General features: G+C 67.1%; 2 protein-coding genes across 2 annotated transcripts; one reads left to right on the top strand and one right to left on the bottom strand.

Moving 5' to 3' along the window:
- The first annotated feature begins 912 nt into the window (after positions 1–912).
- PEF1 (penta-EF-hand domain containing 1) lies at positions 913–4,428 on the top strand. Its single transcript, XM_074850942.1, has 5 exons — positions 913–975; positions 1,136–1,340; positions 1,871–2,026; positions 2,557–2,700; positions 3,518–4,428. Exons 1-5 carry the CDS (start codon positions 955–957, stop codon positions 3,745–3,747), a joined length of 756 nt encoding a protein of 251 aa, XP_074707043.1. The 5' UTR covers positions 913–954; the 3' UTR covers positions 3,748–4,428.
- A 1,808-nt stretch (positions 4,429–6,236) lies between these two features.
- TINAGL1 (tubulointerstitial nephritis antigen like 1) lies at positions 6,237–14,383 on the bottom strand. The gene is made up of 12 exons (XM_074850966.1): positions 14,343–14,383; positions 13,408–13,739; positions 12,566–12,629; positions 10,659–10,751; positions 10,449–10,563; positions 9,403–9,526; positions 9,138–9,288; positions 8,708–8,891; positions 8,374–8,419; positions 7,805–7,928; positions 7,318–7,363; positions 6,237–7,161 (listed from the first exon to the last, which is right to left on the bottom strand). The coding sequence occupies exons 2-12, from the start codon at positions 13,706–13,708 to the stop codon at positions 7,021–7,023; spliced, it is 1,389 nt and encodes a 462-aa protein (XP_074707067.1). The 5' UTR covers positions 13,709–13,739; positions 14,343–14,383; the 3' UTR covers positions 6,237–7,020.
- Between the last annotated feature and the right edge of the window lie 4,652 nt (positions 14,384–19,035).

Genomic DNA, 19,035 nt, shown 5'->3' with positions numbered 1-19,035 from the left:
CCTGGGGAGATCCCAGCCCTGATCCCAGGAGATCCCAGCCCTGATCCTGGAGAGATCCCAGCCCTGATTCCGGAGGGATCCCAGCCCTGATCCTGGAGAGATCCCAGCTGTGATCCTGGAGAGATCCCAGCCCTGATCCCAGGGGCGATCCCAGCCCTGATCGCAGGGAGATGCCAGCCCTGATCCTGGAGAGATCCCAGCCCTGATCCCAGGGGAGATCCCAGCCCTGATCCCAGGGGAGATCCCAGCCCTGATCTCGGAGGGATCCCAGCCCTGATCCCAGAGAGATCCCAGCCCCGATCCCAGAGAGATCCCAGCCCCGATCCCAGGAGAGATCCCAGCCCTGATCGCAGGGAGATCCCAGCCCTGATCCCAGGAGATCCCAGCCCTGATCCTGGAGAGATCCCAGCCCTGATCCCGGAGGGATCCCAGCCCTGATCCTGGAGAGATCCCAGCCCCGATCCCAGGAGATCCCAGCCCCGATCCCAGGAGAGATCCCAGCCCTGATCGCAGGGAGATGCCAGCCCTGATCCCGGGGAGATGCCAGCCCTGATCCCAGAGAGATCCCAGCCCCGATCCCAGAGAGATCCCAGCCCCGATCCCAGGAGATCCCAGCCCCGATCCCAGAGAGATCTCAGCCCTGATCCCAGGGAAGATCCGAGCCCTGATCCTGGAGAGATCCCAGCCCTGATCCCAGGAGATCCCAGCCCTGATCCCGGGTAGATCCCGACCTTGCTCCAGGAGGGCACCCTGCGGGCTCTCGGTGGGCCCCACCCCCGCTCAGGGGTCGTTGCCGCTTTAAGCCCGCTCCGACCGCGCCCCCTTCCCGCTCCCTCTCGCCCCGCCCCGCTGACCCCGGAGGGGGCGTGTCCTCTGCGCGACCGCGCGCCGCAGCCAATGGAAGCGCGCGTCTACCGTGACGTCATTGAGGCAGCAGGGGCCGGTAGCGGTATCATGGCGGCGTATCCGGGGCAGGTGGGGCCGCGGCGGGGCCGGGGCCGGGCCGGGCCGGGCCGGGGGCAGTGGCGGAGGCGGGCCGGGGGACCGGAGGCCGGGGTGAGGGGCGTGAGGGGGGCGGCGCGGGGCGGCGCGGGAGCCGGGTCTGGCCGCACACCGGGCTCTGCCCCCTCCCCAGGGCTTCCCCGGCGCAGGACAGGCCCCCGGCGCGGCCCCGGCCGGCCCCTACTCCGGGGCTCCCTACGGCGGGGCTCCCTACGGCCAGCCCCCGCCCGGGGGTCCCTACGGAGGCGGCGCCGCGCCCGGAGGGCCCTACGGACAACCTGGCAGCGGCCCCTACGGCGGCCCCCAGCCCGGGCCCTACGGCGGGGCGGCTCCCGGAGGTGAGTGGGGCCGCGGGTCCGAGGGGTCCCTCCCGCTCCCCGCGTGGCCCCGGGACAAAGGTGCGGGCTCAGGGGGTGGGTGTCCCCCAGCCCAGTCCCGCTCCGTGCCGGGAGGGGGTGGCCCGGCGCCCCTCGCCCTCCTCAGCTGAGTTCCGCGGGTGAATACGCCCGCAAGGTCCCAGTTTATTTTTTTAAAACCCTGCGCAGGGAAGCGCCGAAGAGGCCGCGGCCCTGAGCATCGGCAGTAAAACTTTAGAGCCGCGCGTCCATCTCCCGGCACTGCCGAGTTGATGGGGTGGCAGCGAGGGGTCTGATTTACTGCCCTTTCCCCGCCGCCAGACGCCACGTGCCAAGCCTCGGGCCTCGCCAACCTCTTTTCCTGGGATCCACAGCTGTAAAAAGCTGCTCGGCGCAGAAGTGCTGACACCCCTGGGTGTTGGCTGGTTCTCTGTGAGCCATCCCCGGGGATGGACCTGCCAGTGGCCTCCCTGAGGGGAGGTCGGAGCCGCTGATGGCCTTTCCCCGCGCAGGTAATGCCCCCCCCGGTGTGGACCCGGAGGCCTTCTCCTGGTTCCAGGCGGTCGATGCCGATCGCAGCGGGTACATCTCCGTGAAGGAGCTGAAGCAGGCGCTGGTCAACTCCAACTGGTCGACGTTCAACGATGAGACCTGCCTGCTGATGATAAGTGAGTCTGGGCTCTCCTTGCTCTCCTGCTGCTTTTTATTCTGATCTGTTTGAGACGAGCCTCTGTCGGGGTGAAGCCCAGCCCAGCCTGTGCTCCCCTGTTACCTGGGCATCGTTACCCGAGCAGCTGGCCTGTGAGTGCTCTCTGGAGTGAGAGCTGGGAGAACCGAGCAGCTCCGAGCACCCTTTTGGTGGAGGACACGAGTCAGGGGCCCAAAATGCTGCTTGGGAAAAGGAACAGAGCTCTGCGCGAGGCCGAGCGAGCCCCTGCTCCCAGAGAGTGGGGAGGAAAGGGAGGGAGAGCTCCAGGAGTGAGGAGAGTCACCCCATTCCCCTGCTTGCCCTGGCATCGAGTTTTGGTGCTGTTTCCTCCCAGCCTCTTACGGATTGGGTGGGCCTGGCTGATCGCAGTCCTGCTGAGGGAGGGCTTTTGGGGCCAGAGCGGGAAGCTGTGGCACAGATCCTGAGCGCTCTGGGAGTTTCTGCAGCGTGTCACTGCCCTGCTCCTGCTCTTTGTTCCTTCTTCCCCAGACATGTTCGATAAAAACAGGTCAGGACGCATAGACGTGTACGGCTTCTCAGCCTTGCTGCGCTTCATCCAGCAGTGGAAGAACCTCTTCCAGCAGTACGACAGGGACCAGTCAGGCTCCATCAGCTTCAGTGAGCTCCAGCAAGGTGGGCGAGGGGCAGAGACACCAACCTGGCCCTTACCGAGCTCCCCGGGGACTGCTGTCTGGCTCTGCTTGGTGTTTATTTCCAGCCTGGCCTGGTGACTCCTCCTGGCACCATCCGTGCAGCAGGGCTGGGTGTCTCTGAGCTCCCTGGGACACACCAGGCTGGCTAAACCGGCCGTGGCAGAGCTGGCGCTGAGCCTTCCTGTGGGGCAGGAGAGGAGGAGCTGCAGCAGGGCTGTGGCATGAACTTCCTTCCTGAAGGAAACCCAAAATGCCCCCCCCACCCCGTCCCAAATGGCATGTGGCTAAAGCCTGTTTTCTGGGAGGAGCTGTTGGGTGTGTGTGTGTCTGATGGAGGGGAAAAATGTTTGGAATTCCTGCCTTGGTTTGGTTCCTCTCTCTGGAGAGCCCTGCCCAAGCACACCCGTCACAGAATCCCAGAATCATCTCGGTTGGAAAAGCCCTTGAAGCTCCTCCAGCCCAACCATGAACCTCCCCCTGACCGTTCCCAACTCCACCAGATCCCTCAGTGCTGGGTCAACCCGACTCTTCAACGCCTCCAGGGATGGGGACTCCCCCCCTGCCCTGGGCAGCCCATTCCAACGCCCAGCAACCCCTTCTGCAAAGAAATCCTTCCTAAGAGCCAGTCTGACCCTGCCCTGGCGCAGCTTGAGGCCAATCCCTCTTGGCCTGGCGCTTGTTCCTTGGGTCAAGAAACCCATTGTTGGAAGTGAACACCATGGAGCACATGGGATGGAGGGCACAGTTGCTCTCCCTCCTCTCAGGAAGGTTTAATCCGAGTGTTTCTTGCCTCCCAGCTTTCTCCCAGATGGGCTATAACCTGAGCCCCCAGTTTAGCCAGCTGCTGCTGGCCCGCTACGCCCCGCGATCCTCCAACCCCAGCATCCAGCTCGACCGCTTCATCCAGATCTGCATGCAGCTGCAGAGCACGACCGACGCCTTCCGCGAGAAGGACACGGGGCTGGTGGGCAACGTGCGGCTCAGCTACGAGGACTTCCTCACCATGGTCGTGACTCGCATGATGTGACGAGGGCTGCGAGCCGGCCGGGGGGCTCTCCGGGAGCAGCAGCCATCCTCATCCTCAACTCTGGGCTGTGGCTGAGCCCCCCCAAAGAGCGAGCTGCTTCCTCCGGGCCGGTTTTCCAGCCTGCTCCACCCAAGGAGCCCTGGGACCCTCCCGACTTCGATCCCTCATCCCTGCTCGGTGGCAGTGGGTGCCTCTACGCCAAACTGGAGCCCGGTTCTGGGGCTGTGCCGCAGAGTGGGGCAGCCAAACCAGTAACCTGTGCCACGTCGCCCCGGGAGCGCTTAGATTTTTCCTTTGCCAGACACAAAAATGTGCTTAAACCCCCCCTTCACGCTGTCCCTCTGCGTGGCGGCACGTCTGCAGTGGAACGTCCCTGTCTCGGCGTGCTTTTGGGGACTCTTTGTTTAAAAAGCAGCAGGAAGGGCACAAATGGTGGCAGAGCTTGTCCTTGTGTCACCGACGGCCCTTCCTTGCCAGGAGCACCTCGGCTTTCCGGGGGCTCTGAGCCCTGTTTCTCTCCAGGCTGCTGGACGTTGCTGCCGTCACACACAGGATCATCGACCCCCCCCCCCCCCCAAATTGTTGCCAACGTCTGTTTTGATTCGTCTGCCCAAGCCAAACTCCAAAACGGTTTAGAGCTTATTTTTACAGCTTTTGAATAAAAGGCAACGTGCGCTGGTCGCTGAGTGGTTTGTGTTTGCTGAGCGGCTCACGGGGACGCTGCCCTGCCCCGTGTTCCCCCCCCCGCGGGGCCAGTGGCAGCTCTGGGTGCAGGGAGGGGACACGGCCCCTGGGCGCTGCTCCCAGCTGCTTTCCTGAAGTTAATTCTTCCACATTTCTTGTCAACTTGCAGAAAAGAAGGTGCTGGGGCCTCCTGCTGAGGTGCAGGTGAAGGTTTCCAAAGATGGCCGGGTGATTATCCTTTAATTGGCCCTGATGAGAACGCTCAGAGATGCTTTTTGAGACTCGTTGCTACTCTAAAGGAATTTTTAGGAAAGCGGCTCGTGATTCACGTATCGGATGCTCGTGTTCCTGCGCCCCGCTGATGGTTCCAGTGATGTTTCCCAGCGGCTTCTCGGCCCAGCCTGAGGGAGGCTCAAAGCAGAGGCAGTGGGGGCTGCCCCCCCCTCCTGTCACCTGCACAGTGGCTGTTGCTGTCACTGTCTGTGGGCTGTCACCCCTCCTGACCCCACCCTGTCACCCATGCAGTGGCTGTCGCTGCCTGTGTGGGCTGTCACCCTCCTGCCCTGATGCTGTCACCCGTGCAGTGGCTGTCACTGTCTGTGCAGGCTGTCACCCCTCCTGAACGCACACTGTCATCCACACAGTGGCTGTCACTGTCACTGTCTGTACAGGCTGTCACCCCTCCTGAACTCACACTGTCATCCACACAGTGGCTGTCACTGTCGCTGTCTGCAGGCTGTCACCCCTTCTGACCCCACCCTGTCACCCACGCAGTGGCTGTCGCTGCCTGTGTGGGCTGTCACCCTCCTGCCCTGACGCTGTCACCCGTGCAGTGGCTGTCACTGTCTGTGCAGGCTGTCACCCCTCCTGAACTCACACTGTCATCCACACAGTGGCTGTCACTGTCGCTGTCTGCAGGCTGTCACCCCTTCTGACCCCACCCTGTCACCCACGCAGTGGCTGTTGCTGCCTGTGCGGGCTGTCACCCTCCTGCCCTGACGCTGTCACCCACACGGTGGCTGTCACTGTCACTGTTTGCGGGCTGTCATCCCTCCTGGCCCCACGCTGTCACCCGCACGGTGGCTATCACTGTCTCTGTGGGCTGTCACTCTCTCTGCGGGCTGTCACCCTCCTGCCCTGACGCTGTCACCCGCACAGGAGCTGTCACTGTCACTGTCACGGTGCCGGTTGTCACCCAGCGCGCAGGTGCAGGCTGGCTCCACCAGGTGGCGCCCCACTCCACCCTGCGCGTGCCCGCCCCTGGGCTGGGGGGGGCAAAAGAAAAAGAGAGGAAACGCAAAGAATAAATAAATTTTTAAAAAGCAACATCACCGCACACACACCACGGGCCTGCTCAGCTTTCCCACCCCTCCCGTGAGCCCGCTGGGTGGCACTCCCAGCCATGGGGCAACTGTGGTGGCCAGGGGGGCCATGGTGGCACTCGGAGCCATGGGGCAACCGTGGTGGCATTCCTGGCCACGGTGGCACTCCTGGCTGTGGGATGGCCATGGTGGCACTCCTGGCTGTGTGGTGGCTGCGGTGTCACTCCTAGCCACAGTGGCAGCTGTGGTGGCCTGTGTGGCTGCACACGCCCGTGGCTGGTCCAGCGCTGGCCGCTGGCCACGGTCACCAGGAGCCAGCGGGGCCGGAAGGTGCACAATGAGCGGGGCCTTATCTCACCCCGCAGCCCTTCCGGGGGCCACAGCTGGGTCCCCTCCCCAGGGACAGCACAGACAAGGGGCAGCGGGGCCAACCCCCCCCCCCACCCTGAGTGGGGTTGGGGAAGGAGAAGACCCCCGTGGTACTGAGGCTTCAAAAAGTTTATTTACAAATAATAAAAAGCAAAATAAATACAAAAAAATCTTAAAAGTACAGCCCCGGGGCGGGGGGGTGGGGGGTGGAAAGGGACGGGGGGGCCCGGGGCTGTGCTGCTGCGTGGTCCCCAATTGTGGCCCCACTGGGACGGGGGCACCGTAGGGCTGAGCCCCCCCCCCATCCCCGCAGTCCCCAAGGGGGGGGCAGGGGCCATAGCACCATAGGGACGGGGACAGGGGGGGACGGTGGGGACCCCATCCTGACCCCCAGCCTTGGGGACACGGGTGAACCCCCGCTCTGGGCACCACTGGGTTATTTTAATCCCCCAGCTCCAGGGGTGCCCAGGGCGGGGGGAGCTGGGGGGGGGCAGGTCGCGCAGATATAGGGGTGCAGGAGCCTCAGGGGGGTCCCACTGCAGCGGGAGGAGGATGGTGAAGCCGCCAGCCAGGGCGGGGGGCGGCTGCCTTTGAAGACCCCCCGGCTGCCACCAAAGCCCAGTCGAGCCCGGGGCGGGGGGATTAGTGGGTAAATCCCACAGGATGCAGGAGCAGCCCCCCCCCCCTACCCCGGGGCACCCCCCCCCCCCCAAAAGCCACACGCACCACTGCACCCAGCCGCCGCGTCAGCACAGCGGGGACACGCAGCCCCTGGGGACGGGGGGCCCAGGGGACAGTCCCATCCCCCTGCCCAGCTGCGCAGGGAAGAGGCGGGGGGGTGTCCTACCCCATGGGTGCCCCCAGGAGAGGATGGAGAGGGTGCGAGGCTGGGGGGGGGTCACTTGTGGGGCATGTCCTCCATGCTGACACGGCCCCAGACGCCCACCACGAAGGTCTCCACCTCGCACTCGTTGACGCCGCGGGCAATGCGGAAATGGCCGCCCTCGCCCCACGCCGTGCCCCAGGAGTTGGCCGCGGTCTGCGGAGGGGACACAGGACACAGCTCAGCCAAATTCCACCCCCCCACCCCTCAATCCCCAAGTTGGACCCCATCTGGGCATGGGAAAGCAGCTCCTGCACCCCCCCACCCCAATGACTGAGCCCCAGCGAACTCATGACACCCGCCAACACTCACCCAGTACTTTTGGATCTGGCCATCAGGCAGCTGCTCCTCTCCCCACCTGCATTGGAAGGGCAGGGCCGTGAGTAGGGGGGGCTCCTGGGGAACCAGGGTAGTGGGGTGCTGTGTTGACCCCCCCTCATTTCCTGGCCCCGGCACCTCCCTGAGGGTCAGGCCGAGCTATTTACGTCCGTTCCCAAAACACAGGCAGGTATATTTAGCCCTGGGGAGGAGGAAGGAAGCCGCCGGCACAGGGCAGCTGGCCCCGCTCCCCTCCTCGGGCTCTGTATCGCCAACCCGCCTCCCGCCGTGGGGGGCTGAGCGCTGCGCACTCGTGTCACTTGTGGCCACAGCGCTGGAACAAGAACCCCCCTCGCAGGGCTTCCCGCGCCCTCCTTCCCTCCCCGAGGAAGGGGACACCTTTCTCCCCTGAAGAGGATGCTTCTCCCACCCAGAGCACGGCTCCCCCCACGCCCCCCCCCCCTCCCCCCCCCACACCTACCCAGTGATTTTGACCGAGTGGGTCCCGTGTCTCTGGTGCTTCGGCCCCTTCCCCTCGGCCACCGGTGTGTGTCGATAGATCCCGCTCTTGTACATGAAGAAATCCTCGTGCACCTCCAGGATGGCTGCGGGCAGCGGGGAGAGGGTCTGGGGACACCGGGGTGCTGAGCTCCCGGGGCCCCGCATCCCCCAGCATGGAGGATATGGGCACAGGGGCACACGGGGCATCGCCCAGGAGGAGGGAATGCAGCAGCCGGATCCTCCCCCGGGTGATGTGACAAGATTCAGAGGAGGATTAAAATAAAAAAAATAAAGTAAAACAAAACCAACTGCCAAGATTAAATCTCCGGAGTTAATGAGCAACAAGTGCTCGCTGGTGTGGGCAGCGTGACGGGCACCCTGGGGCCGGTGAGCGCGCGGCCCTGCCTGGGCATGTGGCTAAATATTAACCAGGGAGAGCAGCCGAGGTGGGGGGTCCTGGCCCCCCACCTGCCTCGTCCCCCCCCTCCCCTGGCCACTGCAGCACCCAGCTTTGGGCTGCGAGGATGGGGTGCCCACGCCGCTCCCTACCTTGCACGGGGCCGTTCTCCAGCAGCTCCTTCATGATCTCCTTCTCCTGCAAGCACAGAACTGGGTGGTACCGGGGCTGGGACCCCCGGCACTGCCCTCCCCACCCCCCGGGGATGCGGGTAGAGGCTGTTTTGGGGTGTTGGGGAGATGCTGGGTGGAGGAGCAGCTCCCCCAGGGGCTCTGCAGTGGGTTTTTCCCAGCTTCCTCTCCCAACTTGGCTTTCCCAAGCAAACCACGCCGAGCCAAGCCCCTTCCTGCTCCCCACGCCAAACGGCTCCTGCTTCGCCCACGCTGGTGGCCCAGCGCTGCCCAGCCCTGGCCCAGGGGCACTCACGCTGGAGGAGAGGCGGTAGGCAGGGGTGGACTGGTAGATCTCGTTGGCGCGGGTCTGGGGGTTGGGGCAACGGGCCGTCGCCTGCCGCTTGCCCCGGCCTGTGGAGCGGCTGTGCATCATGCAGGGCTGGGCTGCCGGCTGGCTCTCTTGGCTAGTGAAGGGGTAGCACTCGTCCGTCACCACCCTGAGCCGGGGGACAAGGACATGAGGAGGGGCAGAACCACCCACACGGGTCCATCCCCACCCCGATTGCCATCCCCAAACCCCACTCGCCATCCCACCTGGGCTAGCAGCCCTCAGTCCCCGCCTGCTCAAGGGACAGCCCTGGGGACAGGATGTGCACGGGGCACCCCGAGCTCTCCCCCTTATCCCACCCCAGCAGCGGAGCAGCCTCTGTCCCTCCCATCCCATCCCGAACGTCCCCACTCACCCTCGCCTGCGGAGGTACCACCAGGCGCCGTCCAGCCGGCCCCCGCTGCAGCCCCTCTGGTTGCGGGTGTCACAGGACAGGAGGTTTTGGGGTGACAGGGCGGGTGTCATGTGCCCCATGGAGTGGATGGAGATGCGGTCCGAGGCGACAGCTGGGAGCAAGCAGGGGGTCAGGGAGCGGGTCCTGCCCCACTCCCCCAGCCCCGTGGCAGCAGGTTTAGTCCCCGTCCCCACCAGTCACCCCCTCCCGCCCCATCCCCTCTCACCCGCCGTGGAGAAGGCCCAGGAACCGGCGCAGTTGCCCTGGTCCAGGGGCTCGTGGATCATCCCGGGCCACTTTGCGGCTGCGTCGAAGTGGCGGGGCAGCACCTCGTTGGAGTCCATGTTCATCTGCGGAGGTAGAGGGGGGCTCAGGGACCCCCCCCCCTCCTTCCCCCCCCCCTCGCAGCAGCTCATCCCCAGCAGCTCCCACTGCAGGGCCCCCCCAGGTCGGGGATGCCCATACCCCTGGCTGAGCGTGACCAGGATTCGGGTGCCCCCTTCTCCCAGAGGAGCCGGATCCCTCAACTTGCCCTAAATTTGGGCTCCTCAGCCCCAGCGGCTCCTTATGCAACAAGAGCACCAAGGGTCCAGTCGTGGACCCCAAGTGCACGGCCCTGGGTGTCTTGAGACCCTCATTGTGGCCTCTGGCCGGCTCTTGCCCAGCCTTTCCGCTTTGCGGGGGGGACGACGGTGTCCCCACCGCGGCCGTGCACAGTTCAGCCTTCCTGGGGAGGACGAGGCCACAACACCCAGCACAGGAAGCGCCTCTAAAATTAAACCTCACCGGGAGTCAAGGCCACGGCGCTGGGCGTGCACCGCGCGCCGCCCGCTCCCCACCAGCACCCATGGGACCCCCGGCCGCTGCCCACCCCAAAGCGGGGGGGGGTTTGGGTGCAGTCCGGGGGCAGGTGGAGGCACCCCTCTCGCAAAGCGCTGGCGCAGCCAGCTCTGCCGACTCAGCAGCTGTGGGGCCAGCTTTCCGATGGGAAACCGGCACGGAGGAGAGGGGGAAAAAACAACACTGGCAGCCGGGGATTGTCAGGGGGAATTTGCTGAGCTGCTGTCTCCAAACACAAGGGCTGTCCGTGGCACCCACCCGGCACGGCCCCTTCCCTGCCTCCCCCCCGGCTGCAGAGCCCCTTCCCAGGGCCGGGGACACTGCGGGGACGTCACCAGCCGAGGGGATGGTGAAGCATTGGGCCAAGCCGTGGGACAGGCAGGGTTCACCCTCGGTGTGCCTCAGTTTCCCCTCGCGGCCGTGGCGACTCACGTGCATCTCGTTCATGTTCATGACGGTGGGAGAGGGTCGGAAGGTGCCCAGGCGGTACCGGACCCCGTCCTCCAGCGTCATGCCCCAAAACTGGCTGTAGTTGGTGGCTCTCCAGCTGTGTGGGAGGAGGGGGCAGGGGTCAGGGGTGCCCCAAAAAGCACCGAGGGGGTGAAGGGTCCCTTCCCCATCCTCCCCATGCCTGGTCCTTACCCGTAATCGCCCCTGTTGATGGCATCGATCAGCTCCCCGTCCATCAAGCAGGCATGGTCCTCGCACTGCCACGTCCCACTGGGGCCGCAGGTGCTGCGGAGGGGACAGCACCGGAGGGGACAGTCAGCTGGGGAGGGACAGTGACCCTGGGCTGGCCGGGGAGGCCCCGGGTGGGTGCTGCCCCTCCCAAACCGGGGACCCGCTGCTGTGGTGAGCTGGGGCTGCTTCTGCACCAGGGTCTGGGGGTCGCACCGCGGCTCAGCACCCCTGGATGGGGTGATGCCGGGCCAGATGCCGGCGGGCAACCCGCTGCATGGCCCTGGGGGCTGTGTGTGTCCCCCCCCCCACCAGTCCCGGTCCCCTCTGCAGGAGTCCGGAGGGCAGACAGAGCATGGGACAGAAAACCAGCTGAAAAGCAGCCAGGCCTGCAGACATCAGAGCAGGGCTTGGACGCCAGCCCGGGGAGGGGATTGGGGGCTGGCTGTGTGTGTCCGCCCCACCAGGACAAGCCGCTCTGGCCGGGTTAGCTGAGAGCTGAGACCCGGGGCATGGGGTGGTGGTGGGGGGGGGGGGTGTTTGTGCTGGGTCTGGGTGCCCCTGGGGAGCCCTGGGCTGTGCTCCCCCCGCCCAGCCAGCAATGCTCGGCATGCTCCCTCCTGCCGGCCGAGCTCCCGCCACAGTCTTCCCTTTTAAGGAGCCCTGCGAGGCCGAAGCTGTGTCCCGCCAGCCGGGCCCCATCCTGCCGGTGGCACCTGCACCCCTGGCACTTGCCCCCTCCCCAGCCCCGAGCGCACCCGGTGCTGTGCTGGGGACCCCGCGGCTGGCTGTCACCTCCCGGGGGACTCCCACAGGGGCACCTCTGGGGGGTGCCCGCAGCAGCCCCCTCTGCTCCACCCAGTCATTCCACCTGTCCCTTGCCAACCCCCCAGCCCCTGCGGGTGTCGCGCAGGGACAAGGTCTGGGGTGAAGTGCTGCAGAAATTGCGGCTCTCCAGGGGCCGAGGAGGGGGGGGACGAGGGTTTTGGCAGAGGAGCCTCGGCCCCGAGGGCCCGCGCTGTTGGGAAAAGGGGACGTTTTCCCAGCAGCGGGGATCACTCCTCCAAGTACGCAGCTCGGGGACCTCGACCTTCCCCTGTGCCATGGTCCTGGAGAAATTCTGGGCGGCATCGGGGCTTCGGGGAGGGCTCAGGCTGGCGTTTCACCTCCAGCTCACATGCCTGCACACGCATGCACACACGCGTGCTCATGCCCTTGCACACGCCCCAGACGGAGCTTTTGATTTCCCTTATCTGCCGCATCGCTGCGAGGCAGCCAGCCCTGCCGCGTTTGCTCCTTGTCTACAGGCAGATCTGTGCCCGCAGGTTCCCTCATCCCCCACCTCCAGGATGCCATTAATACCACCGCAGCCGTTTCCAGATAAACCCCGCGCTGCTCGCTAATGCAAACAGCGAGCTCCTGGCGCGCGGCACAGACGGGCTGCTCGCACCCAAAGCCGGCGGCGGGGCCAGACTCGGGCCGCCTGGCATGGAGCCGCCACGGCTGCCAGCTGCAGACATGCCCTGTCAGGCTCGGGCAAGCTGGGCTTGGACTAGCGTGGCCACAAAAAACCCCGGCAACGCCGAGCCCGCGTCGGCAGCCCGGCCGCGCGCTAACCCGGCAGAGCGAGCGGCTCCCACAAAGGCATGCGCCGAAACTTGGGAGCGGCTCAAGGCCCCCGGGCTCTCCGCTCTGAATATGCCAGAGCAAAGGCATTTGGCACTGGCTCCCGCCACCCAGCTCGGGCCCTGTGCTCCCGCCGAGCCGGTTGCGGGCAGCCCCGGTGCTCGCAGGCCCCGTGATGCCTTTTCTCCGGGCAGGCAGCGTGCCGGCGGTTCCCGCATGGCACCGGGATGCGGCGAGGCACTCACCACAGGTTGCAGTTCTCCCGGTACGTGGCTCCGGTGGGGTAGCGGCGGCCAGCGCGGGCACAACCTGGATGGGAGAGGGGAAGAACCCCCGTGAGCACCCGGCTGCATCGGGGGTCCCGCCAGCACCCCCATAGCTCCGGGGGGGGGGAAATATTGAGGGGAAAATAAGCACAGTCCTTAAAGCCTGGCGGCATCTCGGCACCTCCAGACCTGTGCTGGGGACCAGCTCACGCCCCACGGTGCAGGGTGGGAGCGGGGCTGGCCCAGCGCGGGGAGGGTTAACCGTGGGGCTGCGGAGCAGAGCCAGCCTCGCCTGCACAGCCCGGCGGGACAGGGATAAAGGGGCCACTTGTACCCGGGAGCTGGCTCCGCTCTGCAGGGACTTCTTAGAGAGCCTTGTGCTGCGCGGCGGGGGCTGCCCGTGCCCCCCTCTCGCCCCCGTCTGCCCTGCCCGCCCCAGCTGCCAGGCGGGTTAAGCCAGGGCCAGCATCCGCTTGCCCCAGACATGACCGAGGAAGCCGGGATGGAGTCCCCCCGTGCCCTTGCTTTGCCCCACAGGTACTCATGGGGAGGCACAGGGGATGGGCTGCTGGGCCACGGGTGGCTCCCAGCCCCGTTTTTGGGAGTCCAACCCCAGCCTGGCCACTTTGTACAAGTTTCCGCCGCTCCGCAGCGGCTCTGCAGCGAGGGCAGGGCTGTGGGGTGCCGCGTCCCGCTGCACCCATTACCCCGAGGAGCGCCAGCCGCATCACGCAGCGCGTGGAGCACCCCAGGGCTTGGCCCTGGCACCCACAGACCCTCACCCAGATGGGTTTAGGGGAAGCAGGGGGGAGTCACCTCACCTGGGGCTTTGGGGAAGGGGGCCGGGATGCCCAGGCAGTACTCCCAGAAGTCAGGGCAGCAGTCGGAGACGGTGCGGTTGCAGAAGAGGTCACAGTAGCAGAGGGTGTCGTGGTAGGGCACAGTGCAGCCGTCGTCGCGGCCGTGGCAGCAGACGTCCCCTCGCTGGCAGTAGGACCCGCTGGCGTCATAGACCCCGTGCTCGTACAAGCCGGGGGCCAGTTCCCGCCGGGTGCGCACCCGGGAAGCCAGGGTGGCCTCGGCCAGCAGCCCGAGGCAGAGCAGGGCCCGCAGCAGCCGCATGTCACCGGTGATGTCCCCAGACCTGCAGCTGCTGCAGAAGGAGGGCAGGGAGCGGGTGGGGGGCAGCCGGGGGGGCGTATGGGCACAGGGCACCCTACGCCAGCCCTCTCCCTCTGGATCGCCCACCCTGACCAGCACCCAGTGTGCTGCCCACCGAGCCCCCACCCCGCCCTCCCCCAGGACGCTCAAAATCATCAGATTTTTTAACTCCCCTTACGACCACCCTGGCTCCGGGGACCCGCAGCACGATGCCCCAAAACTCCGGCTCCCCGCTGGGTGCCCGCTCCCCGGGCGGCCAAGGGGCCCCGTGCCCACCCACACCTTAACCCCCTGATCCAAAAGCAAAGCCCCAGTTGGATGGGGCACCCCCAGGGTCACCCGGGGGGGCTGCCCGGGTCCCCATCCCAGCCCCGGCCCCAGTCCCGGCTCCCCGCCGCCGCCGAGTCGCGGGCAGTGCGATGAGTTCTCAGGTCTCAGCCCACGGGGTCGTGGGGGGGGGGGCGCTGGAGACTCCGGGAGAGGGTTGGGGGGGCCGGTCCGGTGAACCCCCGGGGAATTCGAGGGGCACGACGACCGTCCCGTCCCGTCCCGTCCCGTCCCGTCCCGTCCCGTCCCGTCCCCCCCTGCCCCGTACCTGCCGCACCCGCTGCTCCGCGCCGCCGCCGAGCGCCTCCCCCGGCCCCGCCGCTCCTTATAGCCGCGCCCTGGCCCGGGGGGGGGCGGCACGGGGAGGCGCCGGGGGCAGCCGCGATCCGGCCGGGCCGCGCTGCCCCTCCCCGGGCGGAGCGGAGCCGAGCGGGACTGGGGTCGAGCCCGGGATCGAGCCCGGGGGTCCCGTAGGAGCTCCCGTCGGGGCGGGTGGGAGAACCGCAGCCCCGACGCCCCCCGCCCGGGGTCCCCGGCGGCACACACCCCCCGCCCTCCCAACTCCGCGGGGGTATCCCCGGTTCCTACTCCCCTCTCTCGCAAACTGAGGGGGGTCCCGGCAGCCGTGCCAGCACCCCCCGCTCCATCCAGAGGGTTCCCTCTGCCGCCCGGGGCAGAGTGGGGGGGGGGGGGGGGGCTGGGGGCTGCATGGCTCCCCCCTTTCCAACACCCCAGCTGCAGTGTGGGCAGCTGGATGGAAGCAAGACAGGGACATCCCGTCACAGCCCCAAGCACGGAGTCGGTGTCACCTGGAGCCAGCCCCGTGTCCCCACTGCCAGTGTCCCGCTGGGTGCTCAGGACCCAGGGAGGGGGGGTCTTGGCTCCCCCAGGCTCCAGTTCCCCCTGTAGCCCCAGTGCTGGCTGCAGGGCTCTGGACACCCACCCCTGCCCGTCTCCGGCCCACGAGGAGCATCTCCTGGCCGCTGCCAAGGGATTCCTCGAAGATGCCTCACGGCAGCCAGGACGGGAGGCACCGAGGGTTGGCGGGAGGGGGGGAGCGGGGCTCCCTGGGTGGCCACGGGAGAGCTGGGGCAGGCCTGGGGGGCTCCTGGCTCCCGGCAGGGAGGATGCTGTGGCTGGTCAGGGTGTGCTTGCACCCCGGGGAGCACCGCACTCCGCTGGGCATGAGGGCTGCCCGCTCCCTGGGACCCCAGGGTGCGCTGGGTGCCCGGACGAGGGTCCTGCAAGAGCCCCATCTGCTGGGACCCCCGCCCGGCCGCTCGGCTGGCGCTCACGGAAGGGCCTTTTCCTGCAAGTGTGGCCTTGGGCCGAGCTGGAGGGCTGCTGAGCGCCTCAGGAAGGAACTGGGTCCGGCCCGGAGTCCGACTGTCTCCAACCTCGTGTACTTTCTCCATGACTGGACTGACAGGAATCCAGAGTGAGTCACAAATTCCCCAAGACCCTCCGGGGACAAAGCAAAGCCACTGGCAAAAAGGAGCTTCTGATCCCCCCCCCCCGCCCGTCCTTGTGCTCCTGCCAGCAGCTGAGGATGCTGTGGGGCGCTGGCCCCTTCCCCTTCCCGTTGTTGCCCCTGGCCCCCTCCAGCTGATAAGGGCTCATGTGTGGAGGCGGGAGCAGCGACAGTCCAAGTGCTTCCGAGCCCCCCCTCACCCCCCTTCCTGCAGTCATGCTCGGCGTGCCAAGCGTCGCTCTCAGCGGGGCGCAGCGAGCCGGCGCTGCGGGGTCACAGCTCGCTGCGTGTCCCTCTGACGCTGCCATCTCCCCCAGAGCGTGTCCCCCCCCTCCCATCCCCAGCCAGGCCTGTCCCCCGCAGCCTCTCACACACGTGGAGGAGCCAAGGTGGAGGGGGGGGGCAAAGTCCAGCCAGGGCACCTTGGGCTCACGTGGCCGCAGGAAGCTGAGCTGAGCGCCGTGGGCTGGCACGCACGCTTGCCCTGCCCAGCACCGGGCCCCACGCCGAGCCGTGGAAAAAGCCCAGATTTGGGTGGGTTGTCCCTGGCTGCCCCCCGGAGCAGCAGGGACACGCACGGGCTCTGCCGAGCTGCACCCGCTGCACAGTGCTGCCATCCCTGTGGGGTGCAGGGTGGGCACCCCAGCAATGCCCAACCCTGTGGCAGGGGGAAGACCCCCCCCAGCTGTTGGGGAGATGCTCCCCTCCAAACCCACCCGGGGAAGCCACCCAGTCGCTTACGTGGGGCTTTCTGGGTGCTGCTGTGGCTTGGCCCCCCCTTCAAAGCTGCTGCTTCAAAGCAGCGCCGGGGCCGCCCGCCAGCCGGACGCGCGCTGTGCCAGGGGGTGACTGAGGCTCCCCAGGATCGCACCCCGCACACCAGGCGCTTGGTGGGGATGGGGGGGGGGACACCGGAGTCACCCCCAGACCCCCATCCCAGCAGGCCGGGGCAGGGAGGTGCTGGCCCCCGCAGTGCTCGGCACAGCCCAGCGTGCCCGGACGAGCCGGGAGCGGGTTTGTTGGCAAGAAGCAGCCAGGAAAGGCAGGGACTGACCTGCGACGAGCCCCGGCTTCCTCCCCAGCCAGCGCCAGGGCAGGGCGGCACGGAAAGAGGCCACCCCTGGTCCCCAACAGCCCCCCACACCCTCGGGTGCCAGCACCCAGGGATGGGGTGAAGGCTTTGCCAGCCCTCGAGGGGTTGTGGTCTCCTGGGGAGGGGGGCTCGCACCCTCACCTCCTCTGGGGTGGCTCTGGGACCATCACAGCGTTGTCCCCCCTTTGGGGACACACCGTGGCACTTCTAAAGAGGCAGATGGGGCACGGCCCTTCCCGGGGAGGTGACCCTCCCCACCAGCCCTGCGCCCCAAATCCAGGGCACGGGCCCCTCTGCAGCGGCATCAGGCCTGCAGCCCCCAGGCACCACGAAGTCAAGGAGGGCGATTGAGTCTGAGCTGGAGCCCCACTCCCGATTCGGGGGCTGCCGCGGCTCCAGGGGAGACTGGGACTGGGGCAGGGAGGTGGCCGGATGCCTGGGTCCAGTTGCCAGACGCCTGAGTCTAGTGGCCGGATGCCGGGGTCCAGTGGCCACGGCGCTCGGCGGGGCTGGAGTGCCACCTCTCGGGAGAGCCGGGAGAGAGACAGCAGGCAGGCAGGCAGCCTCTACTCCAAATTTTAATGAAACAAATAAGTTAATAAGTTAATCAAGTGAGGTAACTACCGCTGGCTGGGGAGGTCTGCGGGGACCAGCCAGCCCCGGGGAAGGTCCTACGAGTTAGTTCCTGCATGCGGCTGCAGGCAAAGCTGTCGCATGTGCCCTCGTCCCATGGCCGGGCACCCACGCGCCGGCCCACTGCTTGCCCACCCATGGCTGTCCCCTCGTGCCCCCATGGCTCAGCCGGGGGGGACAGGCACCCTCGGGGCGAGGGGAGGGGGCCAGGGTGGTGCAGGAGCAAGGGGGAGGCTGCAAGCGGCTCTGGCACGGCCCGCGCTGGCCACATGCACTAAGAAGGCAAGAAAAACGAGCAGGGTCGGGGGGCTCCCCGCTGCCTCTGCACAGGGTGGGCTTGGGAAGCGGGGGGTGCAAATCCCACGGTCCGAAGCCCAGGAAGCGGCCGCACCGGCGGCGAGGGGGTCCGTGGGTCCTGGCCAGCCCAGGTCAGATCACGCAGGTGGTGCTGCCGAGCCCCCGCCGGGCACCGAGCCCCCCCCCCTGGGACCCCCGGCCATGCAGGAGCAGGCACCAGTCCCAGCTCGGCAAACTTTGGCACAACCACGATCGATCGCTTCCAGCCCAGCTCAGCCCAGCGCTGCGGGACTGGAAACCGGCCCCGGGGCTGGGGTCAGGGCAGCGATGGGGAGCGGGGTGGTGCGGGAGCTGCCGTGGCTCTGCTGCGAGTGGCATGCAAGGAGGCCAACACCGCTCTGTCCCCACCGGGCAGTCACCCCCCAGGCCCGGCCCGTGCTCCCCGGGCCACGGAGGGGACGGGGACATGGGGAGGGACAAACTGAGCACCGCAGGACCTGGCAGAGAAGGAATCCTCTACACAAGAGCAGGGTCTGGGACACGAGAGGGAGGGATGCTCCTCGGGGACCACTATCCCCATCGCCTGTGCCTGCACCCCTCCCTCCTCCACAGCCCCCCCTGCCCAGCCCCGTAGCCCCGGGGCCACCCTCGGGCAGAGGTTTATCAGCCCCAAGCCCCCAGGGCACCCAGGCGGGCCCCCACGGGCAGCAGGATCCAGCCCTGTGCGCTCATAGAGGGGGTTTGCTTATTGCCTATGTCCCCACAGGTTGCTCTTCCCGGGGGCGTTGCATATTAAGACATTATTGCATAAATATATATATATCTCTTCTATATATATATTGCCCTGGGAGCATGCACGGGCAGGCAGAAGGCTCTGCTGTGCTTCTAGAGGTGCAGCCGCAGCTGCAGCTCTGCGTGCAGGGAAAAAACCCAGGCAGAAGAGAGTGAAGGGGGGACAGAGCCCCACTCCCCGGCCTGGGGGGGCCCCCACCACTGCCCTGACCTGGAGCGACACAGATGAAACCCCAACGCCCCTGCTCAGCTCTGGCAGCGGAAGGGAGATGGAGCCTTGCATAGGTGGCCAGTGGCCGTGGCTCGGTGCCGGGGGACCAGGCAGGGCCCCGCCGGGGAGCTGGACACATCCTGAGGGTTGGGGCTGGGGCTATGAGCCAAACCCCAGGGGATAGAGCATCCCCACCATGGCTGGGGTGGGGGGGTCTTACCCTCTGGGAAGGGCAGGAGCATCCCAGGAGCATCTCGGGAACATCCCGGGAGCGTGGGCTGGCCGTGCTGCAGTGCCACGGGCTCCCACCCCATCCCCAAAGCGGGAACCCCGCTGCAGCCGTGGCCCCCGCAAAGGCAGGCTTGGTTCAAGTAACACGACGAGGGATGTCCCCGCCGCTCCCACGTCCTGGCGTCCTGTCCCACCGCTTCACGCTGGCAGGAGCCGTCCCGCTGCCTCCCTGC

Source organism: Strix aluco, chromosome 26, assembly GCF_031877795.1.
Source record: "Strix aluco isolate bStrAlu1 chromosome 26, bStrAlu1.hap1, whole genome shotgun sequence".
Classification (NCBI taxonomy): Eukaryota; Metazoa; Chordata; class Aves; order Strigiformes; family Strigidae; genus Strix; species Strix aluco.
This window is presented reverse-complemented; position numbering and strand designations above follow the sequence as displayed.

What these genes read in the sequence shown, in the direction of transcription:
- PEF1 (XM_074850942.1), top strand. Translation starts at nt 955, where the DNA reads ATGGCGGCGTATCCGGGGCAG. An exon ending in GACCTGCCTGCTGATGATAA is followed by an intron (nt 2,027 to 2,556) that starts GTGAGTCTGGGC and finishes CTTCTTCCCCAG; the next exon opens with ACATGTTCGATAAAAACAGG. An exon ending in CTTCAGTGAGCTCCAGCAAG is followed by an intron (nt 2,701 to 3,517) that starts GTGGGCGAGGGG and finishes CTTGCCTCCCAG; the next exon opens with CTTTCTCCCAGATGGGCTAT.
- TINAGL1 (XM_074850966.1), bottom strand. Translation starts at nt 13,708, where the DNA reads ATGCGGCTGCTGCGGGCCCTGCTCTGCCTCGGGCTGCTGGCCGAGGCC. An exon ending in CGGGAGAACTGCAACCTGTG is followed by an intron (nt 10,752 to 12,565) that starts GTGAGTGCCTCG and finishes TCCCCTCCGCAG; the next exon opens with CACCTGCGGCCCCAGTGGGA. An exon ending in GCCAGATCCAAAAGTACTGG is followed by an intron (nt 7,162 to 7,317) that starts GTGAGTGTTGGC and finishes TCCCCTCCGCAG; the next exon opens with ACCGCGGCCAACTCCTGGGG.